The sequence below is a fragment of the Melopsittacus undulatus genome, chromosome 13 (genome assembly GCF_012275295.1).
Source record: "Melopsittacus undulatus isolate bMelUnd1 chromosome 13, bMelUnd1.mat.Z, whole genome shotgun sequence".
NCBI classification, from domain to species: Eukaryota; Metazoa; Chordata; class Aves; order Psittaciformes; family Psittaculidae; genus Melopsittacus; species Melopsittacus undulatus.
Genome location: NC_047539.1, coordinates 11,482,799 through 11,502,083, shown reverse-complemented (window position 1 = coordinate 11,502,083; position 19,285 = coordinate 11,482,799). Strand labels below are relative to the sequence as shown.

The 19,285-nt window shown below is 55.9% G+C and overlaps 2 protein-coding genes across 2 annotated transcripts; both read right to left on the bottom strand.

Moving 5' to 3' along the window:
- Positions 1 to 4,933: 4,933 nt before the first annotated feature.
- On the bottom strand, positions 4,934 to 7,036 carry LOC117436918 (serine/threonine-protein kinase pim-1-like). Its single transcript, XM_034068992.1, is given in 6 exon segments — positions 4,934 to 4,997; positions 4,999 to 5,089; positions 5,331 to 5,507; positions 5,714 to 6,080; positions 6,390 to 6,440; positions 6,521 to 7,036. Coding segments are annotated over 6 exon segments (1,266 nt in total).
- A 2,075-nt stretch (positions 7,037 to 9,111) lies between these two features.
- On the bottom strand, positions 9,112 to 17,414 carry LOC117436891 (olfactory receptor 14A16-like). The gene is made up of 2 exons (XM_034068906.1): positions 16,499 to 17,414; positions 9,112 to 9,247 (listed from the first exon to the last, which is right to left on the bottom strand). The coding sequence occupies exons 1-2, from the start codon at positions 17,403 to 17,405 to the stop codon at positions 9,159 to 9,161; spliced, it is 996 nt and encodes a 331-aa protein (XP_033924797.1). The 5' UTR covers positions 17,406 to 17,414; the 3' UTR covers positions 9,112 to 9,158.
- Between the last annotated feature and the right edge of the window lie 1,871 nt (positions 17,415 to 19,285).

The following is a 19,285-nucleotide window of genomic DNA, read 5'->3' as shown; positions in this document are numbered from 1 at the left end:
TCCGTTGGTATACACTCGCAAGAAGCAGGGGGCTTCTTGTGATTTGGGTGAGTCCTACAAGACACAGGGGGTGTCTTGTGGACACGGTTTTGAACCTTATTGGTATAAGTATTCGAATTGGTATTGGTATCCGATTTGTTCCGGTTCGTTCTAGTGCTGATTTTGGTTCTGTGATTTTGGTATCGGTGACAGATTGTTAAAATTGTGTTATTAACTGTGGTCTGTTTGATAGAATTTTAGTCTCTGTATCTGTTCCAAGTGTTGTAATTGTGTGCAGTGTGTCTGTGGGATCCCGTGTGTGTGTGAGAGATTGATAATGGGAAATCAGCAGAGTGAAGAGATCATGCAAAAGAGTCCTTTAGGGTGCATGTTGGCACACTGGAAAGAACTGGGAGGGTCTCCTGGGGGCTCGGTAAATAAAAGAGCATTGGTAAAATATTGTAACCAGTGGTAGCCTTTGTACACCCCAGAAGATCAGGAAAAATGGCCTAAAATGGAACTCTGAATTATAACACATTGTTACAATTAATGTTGTTTCTGAGGCAGCAAAGAAAATGGAATAAAGTGATGTATGCAGATATGTTTTTCACGTTGAGAAATCACCCGGAGTGGCAAAGAGAACGTGGAATTAATATAGCACCTTCAGATCCCGTAATTTTAGCTTTAGAAAAAGAAAGGAAGCAGGCAGGGAATAAATTGGAAAGATGTTGTTCTGGTTGTGATATTGGGGAAATTTGTTTGAAACTTAAGAAAAGAGCTGAGGATCATAGGGTTGAGGATAGAATGGAGGATTATATATCCCCAAAAGTACCGGATCAGAATCCACCTCCGATCGAGGAGGAAACCCCTGATTCAGATGTAAAACAAGAACAAAGTGTAAAACAAGAACAAGGTGTGAAACAAGAACAAAGTGTGGAACAAGAACAGAGTGTAAAACAAATTCCCTCCCCACCCGTTGCTGCCCAGATTCGTAGTAAAACTAAGACTGTTCTGCAAGCCCCTCTGAGGGAAGCAATGGGACCGGAGGGATGTACCAAAATAAAAGTGAATTTTTCTTTAGGAGATTTGGATAGATGGAAACAGATTGCAAAAGAGAATCGAAATGACCCTATAGGGGTAGCAAAGAAATTTGAGATCCTGGTAAAAAGTCAAGATCCTGACTGGAAGGATATAGATGTCATCCTGGATGCATTAACAGAGACAGAAAAACAGTTAGTTATAAAAACTGCTTGCACTCAGGTAAATGCCCAGATTTCTGCAGGGGCAATGGATGGGAGGGTTGAAGATCATACTCCCCTTACAGCTCCAGATTGGGATGATGATGATGATGGAGATGATGCATCTTTAAAAAGATACCAGAATACCAGAAGATACCAGAAAAGATACCAGAATCTGCCCAGCCTGTAGCTCTGCTGGGATTTCAGGGCCGTCTGGATGCTCCCCCTGTTGATCGCTGGGCTGGCTGCTGACTCCTTATGGCAGCCGCCTTCCACCGTGTTCTCAGACCCATTGGGGAGAGCACTGAGCAAGGCACTCCTGTCACGGGTGTTGGGGATGGTGTCGTCGTCGTTCCCCTGCCTTGCCATGGCTGCTGGCTCTTTGGATCTGACACCGTTCACCACTTTCTCAGGCACATCAGGGAGAGCACTGAGCAAGGCACTCATCCCATGGGTACTGGGGATGCTGTTCTGACTATTCCCCAGCCCTGCCACAGCTGCTGGCTCCTTGCAGCAGCTGCTCTCCACCGTGTTGTCAGTCTGGTCAGGGCGAGCATAGAACAAGGCAGACAAATCATAGACCCCAGGGACAGAGTCCTCATTGTCTGCCAGCCCTGCCACGGCTGCTGGTTCTTTCTGGCTGCTGCCCTCCTCTGCACTCTCAGTCAGGTCAGGGAGTGCTTTGAGTAAGTCCATCAAATCACAGACATCAGGGCCACTGTCCTTGCTGTTCTCCAGCCCTGCCACTGCTGCTGGCTCCTTGGAGCAGCCACTCTCCTCCACATTCTCAGGCACAATAGGGAGACCACTGAGCCAGGCACCCCTATAATGGGTGTTGGGGATGGTGTCCTCGTTGCTCCCCTGCCTTGCCATGGCTGCTGGCTCTTTGGATCTGACACCCTTCACCACTTTCTCAGGCACATCAGGGAGAGCACTGAGCAAGGCACTCATCCCATGGGTGCTGGGGATGCTGTTCTGACTATTCCCCAGCCCTGCCACAGCTGCTGGCTCTTTGCAGGCCTTAGAGTAGTGCCATTGCTGCTTCCCAGAGTTGGAATAGCTGCAGGCTTGAAAACTGGTGGTGGAGTAACTGCAGTGCTTCTGCCTGGGGCTGGATTGGCCAAAGTGCTTGTTGATGGGGCTGGAACAGGCACAGTGCCTGTCCTTTGCATTCAAGTGGCTGATGTGTCTGTCACGGTACTTTGAGTATCCACAGTGCTTGTGGCTTGGTTTGGAAAAGCCTCACTGCTCGTCAATGAGGTTGCAGCAGCTGCAGTGTCTGTCTCAGGCATTGGAGTAGCTGCACAGCTGTTGCTGGCACTGCAGTAGCTGCTATGCTTGTTGCAGTTGACACACACTGCAGGTATTCCAGCCACATCAATCAGCAGTGAGGCTTCTCCAGTGCGAGCCACAAGCCCTGTGGCTTCTCACTGCCTGCCAAAGCCCTGTGGCTACGGCAACCCCAGTAACTGGGACAGTGGCTACTACATGGCAATGATAGGCATAAACACTGCAGCTATTCCAGCCACTGCAACAAGCACAGCTGCTGCTGCAGTGCTAGCCACAGCAGTGCAGCTACTTCAATGCCTGAGACTGACACTGCCGCTCCTGCAGCCTCATTCAGGAGCAGTCACATGCAGTGTGGGTACTCAAAGTACCGTGACAGACACACCAGCCACTTGAATGCAAAGGACAGGCACTGTGCCTGTTCCAGCCCCATCAACAAGCACTTTGGCCAATCCAGCCCCAGGCAGAAGCACTGCAGTTACTCCACCACCAGTTTTCAGACCTGCAGCTATTCCAACTCTGGGAAGCAGCAATGGCACTACTCTAAGGCCTGCAACGTATGCAGTGGCTACGTCAACCTCCTCTACAAACAGTGCGGCTTCTCCAACACCATTGACACGCGGTGCTGCTTCTCCAGCCCCATTGGCAAGCAGTGAGGCTTCTCCAACCCAAGGCATAAGAACTGTGTTTGCTGAAACCATGATGGGGGTCAGTTGGGGGGGCAGTTGTGGGTCTGGGCGGTGACTTGGGGGCAGTTGTGGGTTTGGGAGAATCAGTTGGGGGGCAATTGTGGGTGTGGGGGGGGTCTCTTTGGGGGCAGTTGTGTGGCTGTGGAGTTACAGGGGGATGACTTTGGGAACAGTTGTGGGTCTGGGTGATCATTGGGGGGTCACTTGTGGGGCAGTTGTGGGTCTGGGGAGTACCCACACTGCACGTGGCTTGGTTTGGAGAAGCCTCACTGCTCGTCAATGAGGTTGCAGTAGTGGCAGTGTCAGTCTCAGGCATTGGAGCAGCCGCACTGCTGTGACTGGCACTGCAGTAGCTGCTATGCTTGTTGCAGTGGCTGAAATAGCTGCAGTGTTTTTGCCTGTCAGTGCCACATAGTAGCCACTGCCCCAGTAACTGGGGTTGCAGTAGCCACAGGGCTTGTGGCTCGCATTGGAGAAGCATCACTGCTGATTGATGTGGTTGGAATACCTGCAGTGTGTGTGTCATTGGAGCTGTAGCAGCCACAGCACCTGTCCTTGGCATTGGAGTAGCCCATGTACCTGCTGCCATGGTTGTAGTAGACACAGTTCTTAGGCCTTGGGTTGGAGAAGCCTCACTGCTTGTTGATGGGGCTGGAGGAGCAGCAGTGTGTGTCACTGGCATTGAAGAGGCTGCAGTGTTTGTGACTGGCACTGGAGTAGCTGCAGTGTTTGTGGCTGGGGTTGACGTAGCCACTGTATACATAGCAGGCCTTAGAGTAACACCATTGCTCCTTCCTAGAGATGGAGGAGCTTCAGAGCTGAAAACTGGTGGTGGAGCAACTGCAGTGCTTGTGCCTGGGGCTGCATTAACTGCAGGGCATGTTGAATTGGCTTGTAGTAGCCACATTGACTGTCCTTGGCGTTCGAGTGGCCAATATGTCTGTCTCTGTACTTCTAGTACCTGCAGTACCTGTGGCTTGGGTTTGAGAAGCCTCACTGCTCGTCACTGAGTTTCGAGTAGCCGCACTGCTTTTTTTGCCCTTGTTGGAATAGCAGCAGTGCTTGTCAGTGGAGTCGTATCAGCTGTAGTGACAGTCCTTGCCATTGGAGTAGTCACGGTGCCTGTTGCCATGGTTGGTGTCATCGCAGTGGTTGTGGTTGGTGTTGGAGTAGCTGCAGTTCTTGTGGCTGGTGTTGCAGTAGCCGCATTGTCTGTTGCTTTGCTATTAGGTCTTGCCTGCCCTCACTGCAGAGCATGAGAGACTGAATCAGCCTTGCTCAGGGGAAGTGCTAATCAGAAACCACTATACAATCTGTGTGTTACCAGCGTTATCCTCAGACTAGAGCCGAACCTAACCACTGCCTCAGCTACAAGAGCAGAATGAACTCTTACAAGGTGTCCCTCTGACACCTGTTGCCCTCCAAAGAACCCAGAAACCAATCCCCACAACCCCCCCAATAACTGCAAAAGTCCCCCCAAAACACCCTATCCCCCAATAAACACCCAACCTCACCAAGGTCCCAAAACTGCAAAACACCCAAACCCACCAACTCTCCGCTAAACCCACAAGGTCCCCCCAAGAAACCGACCCCCAAACCCTCAAAGTCTCCAAAAAATCCCCACAGGCCCCAAAACTCCATCCTAACCCTCCAAGAGCCCAAATCCTCGCCAAAAACCCCAACCTCCCAAAACCCCCAAACCCCACAAACCCCACGCTCCCCCCAGAAGGCACCCCGGGCTTACTTGCCTGGCTGCTGGCTCAGGCTGTGAGGGTGGAGTGTGGCTGTCTCCTGGGGCAGTTCATGTTTGCAGCCAAGGGTGGTTGAACACATCCTCCAGGGATGGTCTGGCCCAATCTTTCATGTTCAAGCACCACCTGATGAGCTGCTGGCATTCTGGGGAGAATCCGGGAACCACCACTCAGTTGCAGGAGGCTCCTGCCCACCTTGTGCCACCGTCCGCAGCGCCCAGGCCGGGGTGTGCTCAGAGCTGCACCCAAACCTCCTGCTCCATGATCCGGTTTAGAGGAGAGCAGGATGGCAGGACATGTGCCACCTCCTCCAGCTGACCAAGGGAGATCAGCTGCCACCCTCTAAAACTTGACCTCCCCCTGCTGCCACCAAGCCGAGTACCTACCAGCAGAGATCTGGCGCTTGAAGAAGAGCTGCCCGCTGGTGATGTCCTCGCAGCACCGGAAGGGGAGGACCCCGCACACCATCTCATACAGCAGCACGCCCAGGGACCAGATCGCCGCCGGACGGCCGTGGTAGCAGTGGTAGAGGAACCACTCCGGCGGGTAGTACAAAGGTGTTCCTACAACAGGATACAGGAACAGCTCATCAGGCGGATGCCGCCTGCTCCCGCATCCTCAGCCGCGCATCCCCAGGGATGCAGGGGCTGCACCGGTGGCCCCATGGACGTGGGGAGACACACTCGGTGTGACCTGCCACTTTGTCACCAGCACGTGACTCTTTTCCCAAACTGCCTGCTGCTGGAAGCACCCTGGGCTGTGCGCTCACCGCTAAATTTGGTGTAGACCATGTTCCTGAGGAGGGTGCTGCAACCAAAGTCAATTAGCTTGATCTTTCCGGTGACCAAGTGGATGATGATGTTGTTGGACTTGATATCCCTGTGCAGGACACCGCGGCTGTGGCAGTGCCGCACGGCCCTCAGCACCTGGAGGAAAATGCCCTGCGCCGGAGACTCGGGCACGAACCCCCGGTTTCTGATTAACTCATAGAGGTCCTGCGATGGCTCCGGACGCTCCAAAACCAGCAGGAAGGAGTCGGGCAGCTCAAACCAATGGAGGAGCTGGATGATGGTGCTGCAGTCGGAGCGCACTTTCCTCATCATGGCTATCTCCATGGGAATGCGGGTGCCGCTGCGCTGCAGGGGGACCATGACACCGTTAGCGGGGCTGATGCTGGCCCGGGGGTCCTGTGCCTCCCTGCCTGGGGTGCTCTGATGCCCCCCTGCCCGGCCCCACTGTTCCCAGGTGTCCAAGTCCCCAGGGATGCTCTGGTGCACCCCTAGCCGGCCCAAGGGTACCAGGCACCCTCTGCCCAGGATGCTCCGTGTCCCCCGGTGACTCCACACCCGCTCCCCTCGCGCTGTCCCGCTTTCCCCCCTCCCGGCGCCACCGCCTCACCCCCACCAGCCCTGCCCCACGCTGTGCCGGTGGCCCCGCGCACTCACCCGCTGGCCCCACGAGGAGATGCGCTCCCGAGCCACTTGTTTGATGGCCACCTGCAAGCCGAGAGCAGCGCTGGGCTGAGCCTCGCCTGGCCCCGCCGCCTCCCCGCCCCGCCGCCGGCCCCGCCCCTTACCGGGGTGTTGTCACACAGGCGGACCCCCGAGTACACGGAGCCGAAGCCGCCTCTCCCCAGCAGCGGTCCCATTCGGTAGAGCCGCTCGAAGGTCTCCTTGTCATGCCCGACGCGAGAGACGCTGCCGCTGCCGCTGTCGCTGCGCGCGGGGTCCCCGCCGGCCCCCAGCGGCCGCTCCGGGCCGAGCGGAGCCGCATCATTCCCGGCCTTTCCCGGCCGAGGCTCCGCGGCGTGCCGCTCGCCGCCGCTCCCGGGGCGCAGATAGAGCGACGGGTCAATGCGGGTGAGGAGCACCACGGGCACCTTGGCCGAGCGCGCTGCCGGTGCCGGCACCCCCGCAGGGCTCTCGGGGGTCGCGGCTGCCGGGCGGCTGCGGGGCGGGGCCTGGGGGCGGGCCGGGGAGCGCCAGGGGGCGGCGCTGCCTCGCCAGACCCAGCGGCGGCGGCTCGCCCAGCGCCGCCACTGCCAGTACCGGGAGAGCCGAGCGGCGCCGCGAGCCCCGGCGGGGGGCACCATCGCGGGGAGCGGCGGAGGGAGGGCTCCGGACCGCCGAGAGCTGCCGCCGCCGCGCCGGGTGCTGCTGCCGCTGCTGCCGATGACAAAGTCGCTGCGGCTCAAAAGCCGCTGGAAAAGTCGCTGCCGAAGTCGCTGCCGCTCCAAAGCCGCTCCAAAGCCGCTCCAAAGCCGCTCCAAAGCCGCTGCTGCCGCTGCCGCCGCAGCCTCGCTCTCAACGGCTCTGTCCACGCGGCCGCAGGAGCCCGTGGAACGGCGGAGCGGGCCCTGCCCAGCCCCGCGGCCGGGCTCGTGCACCCCCCGCCCGGCCGCAGCATCCCCGCGGCCGAGCCTTTGTCAACTGAACCTGAGCCTTGGGACCCTGCGAACGAGGCTTTAATAAAGAAGTGAGCCCGGAGGCTTTGGGAAGTCAAAAGGAGGCTTCATTTTACTGCTGATTTTATCCCCTTTTCCCTTTCCTGTCCACAGAGGTGGATTGAGATGAGATCTCAGGAAGCTCTTCCCTGGGAGGTGCTGAGGCGCTGGCACAGGGTGCCCAGAGCAGCTGTGGCTGCCCCATCCCTGGCAGTGCTCAAGGCCAGGTTGGACACAGGGGCTTGGAGCAGCTGCTCCAGTGGAAGGGGTCCCTGCCCGGGGCAGGGGTTGGAGCTGGAGGAGCTTTAAGGTCCCTTCACCGCAGCCCACCCGGTGCCTCTGGGATCCCATGAGGGGCGGCTGCTCCGTGAGGAAAGGCCCCGGCCCGCGCTGCCCCTCACGGGGGTCCCGCTGCACCCCCCCCCTCCCTCTGACGAGTGCGGCTGCTCCTGCGCATGTGCCGGAGCCCAGACTAGAGCTCCCAGCGTGCCCCGCGCGGGGGAGCCGTGCGCTGATTGGCTGTGGCGAGCCGGGCCCAGGAAGTGAGGCGGAGCTGCACCCGGCAATGGCGGCGGCAGGAGGGACAGGAAGTGAGGGGGAGAGGGGTTGGGGGAGCGGGACTGGGGGTGCTGAGAGCTGAGGAGCGGGGCTGGGGGTGCTGAGAGCTGAGGAGCGGGGCTGGGGGTGCTGAGAGCTGAGGAGCGGGGCTGGGGGTGCTGCAGAGCTGAGGAGCGGGGCTGGGGGTGCTGCAGAGCTGAGGAGCGGGGCTGGGGGTGCTGCAGAGCTGAGGAGCGGGGCTGGGGGTGCTGCAGAGCTGAGGAGCGGGGCTGGGGGTGCTGAGAGCTGAGGAGCGGGGCTGGGGGTGCTGAGACCTGAGGAGCGGGACTGGGGGTGCTGCAGAGCTGAGGAGCGGGGCTGGGGGTGCTGCAGAGCTGAGGAGCGGGGCTGGGGGTGCTGCAGACCTGAGGAGCGGGGCTGGGGGTGCTGAGACCTGAGGAGCGGGACTGGGGGTGCTGCAGAGCTGAGGAGCGGGGCTGGGGGTGCTGCTGAGCTCAGAGCGGGGCTGGGGGTGCTGCTGAGCTCAGAGCGGGGCTGGGGGTGCTGCAGAGCTGAGGAGCGGGGCTGGGGGTGCTGCAGAGCTGAGGAGCGGGGCTGGGGGTGCTGAGAGCTGAGGAGGGGCTGGGGGTGCTGAGAGCTGAGGAGCGGGGCTGGGGGTGCTGAGAGCTGAGGAGGGGCTGGGGGTGCTGCAGAGCTGAGGAGCGGGGCTGGGGGTGCTGAGAGCTGAGGAGGGGCTGGGGGTGCTGAGAGCTGAGGAGCGGGGCTGGGGGTGCTGAGAGCTGAGGAGGGGCTGGGGGTGCTGCAGAGCTGAGGAGCGGGGCTGGGGGTGCTGAGAGCTGAGGAGGGGCTGGGGGTGCTGCAGAGCTCAGAGCGGGGCTGGGGGTGCTGCAGCCCCCAGAGGCTCTGGGCAGTGGGGCTGCGAGTTCCCTGTCAGTATGGGGGGCTGGGAACCCAGGCCATGGGGGGCTGGGGGCTGTGCGCGTCCCGCTCCTTTCCGTGCCCGCCCCAGGCACACGGCCCTGGGGATGGAGCGGATCTGTTGTGGGGGCTCTGGGGCTGTTTCCCCCCGGGGGGGAGGTGCTGCTGGGGCAGGCGGTTCCCGGCAGCCAGGAGGGGGCAGAGGTGTCGGTGACTCTGAGCCAGGTTGTGGCTCCTGGAGCGGGATGGGGAGGAGGGCCGGAAGGATGAGAAACCCGAGGGTGGAGATAAGAGTTTAATAACCGAAGCACAAGGTACTGGTGATAGTGATGATAATGATAAGGGAAATAACAAGGAGAGAGGAAACAAAAAGGGAAAAAGAAAATAAAACCCAATAAACACAAGTGATGCTCAACAGAATTGCTCTGCATCTGTTGACTGATCCCCAGCCCGACCCGAGCAGTCATCCTTCCTTCCAGATACAACTAAAACGTCAGTGTGTTGTCAGTATCTCCCTCTGGTGTATGTAAAAGTTCTGATTGGGCTGGGTCAGCCCTGTTGGCAGATCCTCTGGTGTTGACCAACCAGGTGGCCTTTGCTAAGTGTATCCCAGTGTTTGAATGTCCCAGCACCCACTGCTCTCAGTGTGATTTTCAGCAGCCCATTGTACCACTAGGTTTTCTCAGAGGCTGGTTCATGGTAGGGATGTGATATACCCACTGAATGCCATGCTCTATGCCAGGTGTCTATAAGGTTGTTCTGGAAATGAGTCTCATTGTCGGACTCATTGACACTCTGGGGTGCTGTGTCGCTACAAGATTTGCTTCCCAAGGCCCAGGATAGTGTTCTGGGCAGTGCTGTGGGGCATGTTTCCAGCCATCTGGTGGTTGCTTCCACCATGGTAAGCACATGGCACTTGCTCTGGCGGGTTGGTGGGAGTGTGATACAGTCAGTGTGCCAGGCCTCCCTGTCTTTGTACTTCAGCCATCGTCTGATGTTCCTCAGTGGCCCAACTCTTGGGTAAATGAGCATCTCCACAATGTACCTTCACCACCAGCTTCTGCATCTGGGCAGTGATGTCTTGCCACAGTGCAGCAGCCCAGATGGGTTTCCCTCCATGCTGCCAGTTGCTCTGCTTCCATTACTGCAACCACCCCTCAAGGGCATTTGCCACCATCTGTGAGGAAGGAGAGATAAAGCACTGGAGATTTCCTCATTCATTATATGGTGGGGCTTTTTCAGCATCTGTTCTCTGGTGACATTCCAAAACGGGTGCCTTCTGGCCAATCCACAGTCACTTCCAAGATTCCTGGACAGCTCGGATTTCTATTTGAGCTCCTTGTGTCATCAGTGCAATGCCCTCACTTACTCCATGTAGCATCAGTTATATGATGTGTCTCCTTCCCTTTGAACATGAAGGCAGCACGGGCAAGTGGGGTGCCAGGAGGAGCTGTGCTTCAGTGCCCATCACTTCTGAAGCAGCTCGAAGCCCTCCAGAGCTGCCAGGATCTCTGTTTCAGGTGGGGTAGAGCAGCCTTGGATCCTGGGGATCCCCAACTCCGAAAGCCGAGGGGTCGACCTGGAGTCTGCGCTGGAGCTTTCTGCCAGAGGCTCCAGGTAAGCCCATTCTCCCCAGTGCAGTGCAGAGCACATTTCACATTTTGCCCAGTGCGCACTGCCCAAGGGCATGAACTATCTCCTGGTTCATTTGTTCAGAGGCTGTTGTTGCTCAGGGCCCCATCTGCAATTGTTCTTCCTTGGCTCACTTGCTGCAGTTTACAATCAGACTGTCCTGTGGGTTGTGCACGGGCCCTGTGGGGCTCCTGAAGGGTGAGTGGGTCCTGCTGAGCACTCCTGGGCTCTCCAATCAATGCATCAGCTCATGGATGGCAATCGGGGAGTCTGGGTCGGTGCCATCTTGCCACCGGTGCACTGCTGTGGTAGTGATTGGCACTTGTTGTTCTTCTACCTTCAGCAGCCCCAGCACAGAAGGATCCTGTGAGAGACCAGGCAAGGCAGAACTGCTGCATTTCCTCTGTCTCCAAGACAGCTCTACCAACAGCTCCTCAGTCACCTTTGGGCTCTATGGGGCAATAGTGGGTCTCTAAGGGGAAATAATGGGGCTCTATGTGAAAACAATGGGACAATAATGGGGCATTAATGGGGTTGTATAGGAAAACAGTGGGCCAATAATGGGGCAATAATGGGACTCTATGCAGCAATAATGCAGTTCTCTGGGGCAACAATGGGGCAATAATAGGGCTCTATCGGGAAATAATGGGGCTCTATGGGGCAATAATGGGACAAAAATGAGGCTCTATGTGACAATAATGGGGCTCTATGGGGCAGTAATGGGGCAGTAATGGGGCAATAATTGTGCTCTATGAGTTAATAATGGGCCTATAAGGGGCTCTATGGGGCAATAATGGTGCTCTAAGGGACAACAATCGGGTAATAATGCGTCTCTATGGGGCAACAGTGGCGTTCTACAGGGCAACAATGGGGCAATTATGAGGCTCTATGGGGCAATGATGGGGCCCTGGCATCCCCCAAACTCCTCATGTCTTTGTCCTCCCTCTGCTGTGATGCTGTGGCCTAAATCAAACCCGAAACTCTGACTCTGAACCCTATTCCTGATCTAAACCCCTGGTGCTCACCCAAACTCTAAACCTCACTTATTTTTATAATGTCATAATACTATAATAGAATGTAACTAAAATTATGAAAAGTAATTAAATAAAACAAATAATAATAATAAAAAAATGAACCAGATTCAGTAAACCCAAAGAAACTGCCTTTCTGCTCTTCCTTCTCCCTCTGTCTATTCTTTCTCTCCAGGAAAAGATTCCTTGAATCCTGGAAGAACTCAGGTTTTAAGAGCCCCCTGAACATCCTCTTGTCTATCTGCCCTGCTCAAGGCAGGGTTAACCAGGTGAGATCATTCCAAGGCTCTTCCTTTCCTGCTGTCATCCACCAGGGACCTGGAAAGGCTCCATCCTATTAGACAGGGAGTCAACAAAGACATTGCACAGTGTTGGCCCAACTGCTTGCACTGAGGGCTGTCACTGGGAAATGGGCACCAGGAGGAATTCTTCACTTGTTTCCTCCCCTCACTCTGTTCATTCAGAGTCCTCTCCCCCCACTGATGCTTTGAGCTTCAGCCCATAAAGGCTTGCAAGTCTTTCTATGGTCTGATTGTCTCCTTGGACAACTCTTCAATCATGTTCACAGCCACCTCTTTCTACTCACCTGTGCCTCTAAACCCTTCCTCATGAGATTACCCCTGTGCAGGAACAGGATCCCGTGAGCTGCTGCTTGCACCAGGCACGTGGTGCCCGAGTGTATTTTACTGTGTAGGACACTTTTCCTTGCTTCCCTCCATGCTGGAGCTGTGCACAGGAGCTGCAGCATCAGACACCAGATCCAATGGAGAATTCCGGTGTGAGGAGAAGTGGTGCAAGTCCCGGGTGGACGCTGAGAGCAATGTTGGGTGGGGAGGTGAGGAGCGAGGTGCTCAGTGCAGCGCTGGACCTTAAGGGCTGCTTTTCCTGCCTGTGCAGCCTCTGGAAGAGACACTGGGGATCAGTGGCAATGGAACAGGAATTTCTGAACAGAAAAGTGATAAAATAAACCCTTTCAAATCACTTTTATCAGATGCTCTTTGTAATCTCCCTGCACTCAGAAACCTCCCAATTCCCTGGAAGACAATCTGGAAGACTTGACAAAATGCACAGGGTGAGACATGGCTCGTCAGGGTTTAATGAGCCCCATGGTGTATTTGGGCTGAGTCCATGAACCTCAGGTGCTGAGAGGAGACTGAAGAAACCTCTCAAGAAGTCCAAGTCAGAAACAAAGCCCCAGGTCCCTTCAGCATTAATGGGCCCCACTGAGGGCTGTTACTGACAAAGCTTCCCCAGGGACTCATTAAAGCAAGTACCTGTAGGCTGTGATTACAGCAGACAAAGGCAAAGTGCAGGTGTCTGATGGTGAGAACACCCTTGGTGTGTTTGATGAAGCAGAAAGGCCAAGCCCTGAGCACAGCCCTTGGAGAAGTAGAGCCTGAAATGCTGAGAATGAAAGTTCTCCTCCCAGGCCTTGATGAAAGAGGCAAGTGCCATAGGGCAGGGGACAGAGACCTTTTGTTCTCTGGGGCCTTTCAGCCTTGCCAGAATCCTCCCTCATCTCTGCTGCAGGCTGTCCTGCACTGGCCCATGCCTGCACCTCTGTCCCTTCAGGCTGCTGACACCCATCTTGCTTTCCCAGCCAGCTCTCCCCTGGCATTTCTGTCCCTTCAGTCCCATCTCTGCACCCATGGCTGTCTGTGCCTTGAAACACAAAGCCATGGGCTGAGCCAGACTCCCTCTGGGTCACCTCTTGCACCACAAGTCCACCTTTTGACACACATTTCTCTTTCCTAACCTGGAGTCTGAACCTTCCAGGCTGCACTCTGTAGAGGTTTCCTTCTCTTCCTGCTAGCAAGAAAACCTCCATCATCTCTGCAGCCACATTTCCAGTAGTTGCAGGCTGCTACTAGTGTCAATTCATCAGGTGGAGTGAATATCCCTCATCAAGCTGATCTGAAGGAGGCTTCTAGAGGAATGGGGGATGCCATCAGGATAGAGAACTGAGCACCATGGGAGAGCAGTGGGAAAAGCCAATGGTCTGGATTGAGAACTTGCTGGCAAGAGCCAACAGGAAAGGTGTTGTCCTTGGGTGCAAGGTATCCCATGCTGTGGGGACAGGGCACCTCATCTGGGACAGCTTCCTGCCTGTAGCCCCCTCTCTGCTGTGCACACCCCACTCTCTGCCCGCACTCACCAGTGTCTCACAGGAGCTTTGCACTTCCCCTGCAGCAGACACCTGACTGCAGGAGGTTCCTGCATTGTCCAGGCTCAGGGATGGATCCTGCATTCCAGGCGAGTTTGGGCAGTGCAGGAGAGGGAGACAGGAAGGTCGGCTCATGGGGCAGATGAGCAGTGTTCAGGCACCCCCAGCTCTGGGCATTCCCCATGTGCCACACTGAGGCATGTTCCCATCAGGGAAACTTCTCAGACAGCCTCTGGTGTGTCCGGGGCCTGCAGCCACACTGCAGGAACACCTACTCCTCCTGCACCTACAGACATCAACTGCTCTCCATTGCTGGGCTCTGTCCTGCTTGTAAGGGTTTGTTAAAGCCCTGAACCATCACCTTGCTTCTTGCTGACTTCCCTCCAGCCTCCCTCAGCTCCCTGCACTCTGCTCATTGCCACCAGGAACCAACTGAAGAGTCAAGAAGCTCTCAAGGCTTCCTCAGGGGTGACCATGTTTCTCCATTCCCCATTGATGGATCCATGGAGTGCCAGGTGTGAGGTTCCTGCAGAGGCAGAGATGCCCCTGGGCAGAGCCCTGCTGCCGGGAGGGGTGTGCAGGGCAGAGCTGAGCACACAGCCCATGGGATGGGCTCTGGCAGCACTGAGAGGGAGCAGAGCTGGGCACAGAGCAGCAGCTCCTGGCAGGGACAGCTCCAGGCAGCAGAGCCATGGGCAGGGAGTGGGGGGAAAGTGCAGCCCAGGCCTGGGGAGGCTGCGTTCAGGCAGCTCTCTTGGTGTCTGCCTTCCACTGCAGGTGGCTGCTGGACATGCTCTGCTGGGCACAGTCCTTTGCTTCTCCCCATGAGAGCTCCTTGATCTGCCCTCTGAACCCTGCTGCCCTGCTCTCAGCACAGGACACGTGTTTGTGGGGGTTCTTCAGATCCATTTGTGTGTGAAGGCATCTTACAGGCAGTGCAAATGTAAGCACAGGGCAAATGGGAAAGGACTGATGGACACTGCAGCTCTCCTGGCTCAGCTCTGAGCTATAAAGAGCTGAGAATTTCTCCCTGTTTCAACACTCTTCCAATTTTCAGTCATATGTAGAATATTTTATACCCCTATAAAAAACCCTCAGCAGTGTTATACTAGTAAATAAACAACAGACAAAATGATTCTAAGGCCATGCCGAGCCTCTCTTGTGTAGCCCAGACTCATCTGAATCATGAGTATCAGGAGCGATCTTCACAATCAAGTTGGATTTTATCTGACATCCCTTGTGAACATCAGAGATGGACAAAGTAGTGGTGGAGAGCAATGCTAACTAACATCCAACCTGGCCTTGAACACTACCAGGAATGGGGCAGCCACAGCTTCTCTGGGCACTCAGTGCCAGTGCCTCAGTAGAATCACAGGGAAGGACTTCCACTTAATATCCAAGCTAAATCTTTTTTTTCATCTTAAATTGATTCCCCCTTGCCCTGTCACTGCACATCCTTTTAAAACCCCCCTCTCCAGATTTCCTGTAGGCTCTGTCTAGGTATGGGCAGCTTGCTAAGATGTCTCCCTGCAGCCTTTTCCAGGCTGAACACCTCCAGCTCTCTCAGCCTGTCATCATTGGAGATGTGTTCCAGCTCTTAGAGCATCTTTGTGACTCTTCATAAGCACATCATTGTAGGATCATAAGAGAACAGAGATTGGAAAGGGAACCCACAAGGTCTTGAGTCCAACCCATCAGGAACAGGGTCAGAGCAAGTGGTTCAAGGCTTGATACAGTCTGAGCTGGAAAATCTGAGAGCCAGAGACTGCAGAGCCTCTCTGGGTGACCGGATGCAGCACTCGCCTGAGCCTATGGGAACAAGGTTTCCTGTCCTGGCTCAACGTCTCCTCTGTCACTACCCCCCATTGCCTTTTGTCCTCCCTCCAGGCACCATAGAGAGGAGCCTGGCTCTGTATTCTCCATGTCCTCCTTGCCAGTACAGGCAGCCAGTCCCCAACAGCCTTCCCAAGATCTCAGGTCCCCATCAGCCTTCCCTTCTCTGGCCTGGACAAGTCCAGCTCCCTCAGTCTCCCTCCACAGACACAGTGCTCCAATGGCTGCCTGTCCTGAGGGCTTGTTGCTAAACCCACTGCTGCTTGCCAACAGCATTTGAGAACTGGGGATGTGAAACCTGGCTGCAGTATCCCAGAGCATCCCTTCCCTTGTTCTCCTGCCGTGCTCCTGCTCATACAGCCCACGATGCTGCTGTCCTCCCTTGCTGCCAGGGCACAGCTGCCTCCTGTCCAGCTCCTGCCCACCCAGACCTTTCTCATGGGCTGCTCCCAGCCAGGCAGCCCCAGCCTGGGCCATTGCAGGGCAGTCCCCTGCAGGGACCCCTGTGTCCCCTGCTCTCCTGCCCAGGACACCCTGAGAGCTCTGCAGCCCCCCCATGCCATCCCATCTCCTCACACCAGCACAACAGCTCCGACCCTTGGGCTCCTCAAGAGCTCTTCCTGCTGCAGGCACAGAGCAGCCATCCCAGAGCTGGAGCAGCCACAAAGCTGCTTCCATTCCCCTTCATTCCTGCCACGGGAGGACATAGCACAGGGAAAAAGTTGCTGCAGGATCATTTATTTTACTGAAATACAGTAAGAGAACCCACTGACAAAAAGTCTGTGGGTCACAAAACACAAGTAGCTTCTTAAGCAGGAGGAGATGAAAACTGACATTTTTATGAAGACAACATCACCACAGATTAAAACAGGAAAACATACATAAAGCAGACAGACATGGCATGTCATGACCTACACTTGGAGCTCTTTCCAGGGTAAAGCACGCAGTGTATTGCTGATCAAACACATCCCATCAGCAGCTTCCTCACAGCATCCTTGAGCTCCTGGTTCCTCAGGTTGTAGATGAGGGGGTTCACTGCTGGAGGCACCACCGAGTACAGCACTGATACCACCAGATCCAGGGATGGGGAGGAGATGGAGGGGGGCTTCAGGTAGGCAAAGGAACCAGTGCTGACAAAGAGGGAGAGCACAGCCATGTGAGGGAGGCACGTGGAAAAGGCTTTGTGGCGTCCCTGCTCAGAGGGGATCCTCAGCACAGCCCTGAAGATCTGCACATAGGATACCACAATGAACACAAAACAGCCAAGTGCTAAAAGGATACTTATCACAAGAAGCCCAACTTCCCTGAGGTAGGAATGTGAGCAGGAGAGCTTGAGGATTGGGGGGATTTCACAGAAGAACTGCTCCACAGCATTGCCTCTGCAGAGGGGTAGTGAAAATGTATTGGCTGTGTGCACCAGAGCATTGAGAAAGCCACTGCCCCAGGCAGCTGCTGCCATGTGGACACAAGCTCTTCTGCCCAGCAGGGTCCCATAGTGCAGGGGCTTGCAGATGGCCACGTAGCGGTCATAGGACATGACAGTGAGGAGAAAAAACTCTGCTATGATAAAAAAGAGAAAGAAAAAGAGCTGTGCAGCACAACCTGTGTAGGAGATGGCCCTGGTGTCCCAGAGGGAATTGGCCATGGATTTGGGCACAGTGGTGAGGATGCAGCCCAGGTCCAGCAGGGAGAGGTTGAGCAGGAAGAAGTACATGGGGGTGTGGAGGTGCTGGTCGCAGGCTGTGCTGGTGATGATGAGGCCGTTGCCCAGGAGCACAGCCAGGGAGATGCCCAGGAAGAGCCAGAAGTGGCAGAGCTGCAGCTCCCGCGTGTGTGCGAATGGCAGGAGGAGGAAGTGGGTGATGGAGCTGCCGTTGGACATCTGCTGCCTCTGGGCATGGGGCACTGTCATGGGAGAAACAGGCAGTGATGGGTTAGGACAGGAGGGATGTCAGATACAGAAGTGCAATTTACACACTCATGATTGTGAACACTTTCAGGTTGCAGAGGAGAGGCTGAGAGTGAATTGCTCATGGTTGTCTCTGAGGTTGGTTGGTTTGTTTGTTTTCCCAGTGTCACAGCTGACAAGTGACATTTTCAGGGATACAATTCCTAAGTAGGTTTCTAAAGGCAACTGTGAAGAGTCTCAGCTTGACAAAAAAGGCTCAACTGTCTGTGGGTCAGTGCCTATTTGGGTCCATCAGAGAAACAGTCCATCTGGTTCTCAGCTGCCCTGCACTTTGTACAGAGAGTCAGCTCCTTGCCCAGCAGAGCATGTCCAGCAGCCACCTGCAGTGCAGACACCAAGAGAGCTGCCTGAACGCAGCCTCCCCAGGCCTGGGCTGCACTTTCCCCCCACTCCCTGCCCATGGCTCTGCTGCCTGGAGCTGTCCCTGCCAGGAGCTGCTGCTCTGTGCCCAGCTCTGCTCCCTCTCAGTGCTGCCAGAGCCCATCCCATGGGCTGTGTGCTCAGCTCTGCCCTGCACACCCCTCCCGGCAGCAGGGCTCTGCCCAGGGGCATCTCTGCCTCTGCAGGGGCACAGGAGCAGCTCACACAAGTCCTGACAAGACTCTCGGTGCCTTCTCCAAAGCACAGAAGTGAATTCCCAGCTCCCACTGCCCAACCTGCCCACCAAGAGTGAAAACATCAAAGTTCAGAATCTTGCCTTCAAAGGCAAATGCTGCCTCAGTGTCTTTCAGTAGGACCCTCTGCAAACGTGCTCAGAGTGATGTGGAGCTCTGAGCAGCCCTGACCCACACAGCACCCTCTCCATGCACAAGAACATTTTCCCTTCCATGTCCGGGGCTCTTCCTTCCCCCTCCCCAGCTTCTCTCCCAGCACCATGTGGAGCTCCCAGTCAGGCTGAGTGCTGACCCTGGCAGGCAGCAGAGTCCCTGCCCCTGCACACAGCCCCTGGGCTGCAGGGACCCTGCTCGCAAGGACAGCGCTGGGCACCCCTGGCTGCACACCCACATTCACAGCCTGCAGCCAGCACAACCCGGCACAAGGGACCTGCCTTGTCCTGTCCCTGCCATGGTGCAGAGGGAAGCCCTGCTCTGCACCACATCCTCCTCCTTATCTACACACAGAAACCGCAGCTTCATTGCCCTACACCCAGAGCCTTACCACAAAGAGGGCTGGGAAGGTTACTGCTCCAGAAGGTTTTTCCTCCTCCTCAGCATCCTCCACTGCCAAGTGCCTTTAAGCTCTCTGAGGCTCACAGGTCTCCTCTTGGTCCCAGCTCATCAGCAGAGGCCCAGCTCAAGGTGGCTCTGCCTCTGCCCCTCTGGGCTCCGTGCAGGGCTCCCTGGGGCTCCAGGGGAACCCCATGGGAAACAGCCTGAAGCAAGCACTGATGCTGCCTCCCTCAGCTGCAGACACACTGCCTTCCTGCACTGTCATTGCTCTGAGGAGACACAGTTTGGTCTGAACAACAAGATTTTGTATAATCATGGAACCATTAAGGTTGGGAAAGGCCCGTAAGAACATTGAGTCCACCATGAACCCAACACTGCAAGTCAACACATTAACCATGTCCTTTAGAACATGTCTTTTATGTACCTGCAGGGATGGTGACACAACCACTTCTGTGGGCAGCCTGTTTCTTGTGCCATCATCAGACAGGACAGGCAGGACAGGACAGGCTGGGATGTCCTTTACCCCTCCTCAAGGAAGGGATCCAGCCTGGTCAGTTGAGCCATCTCATCCTAGGGATTGTAGGCCTGGGGCTGGAAGGGGACTCAGCTCCCTCCCATAAACAC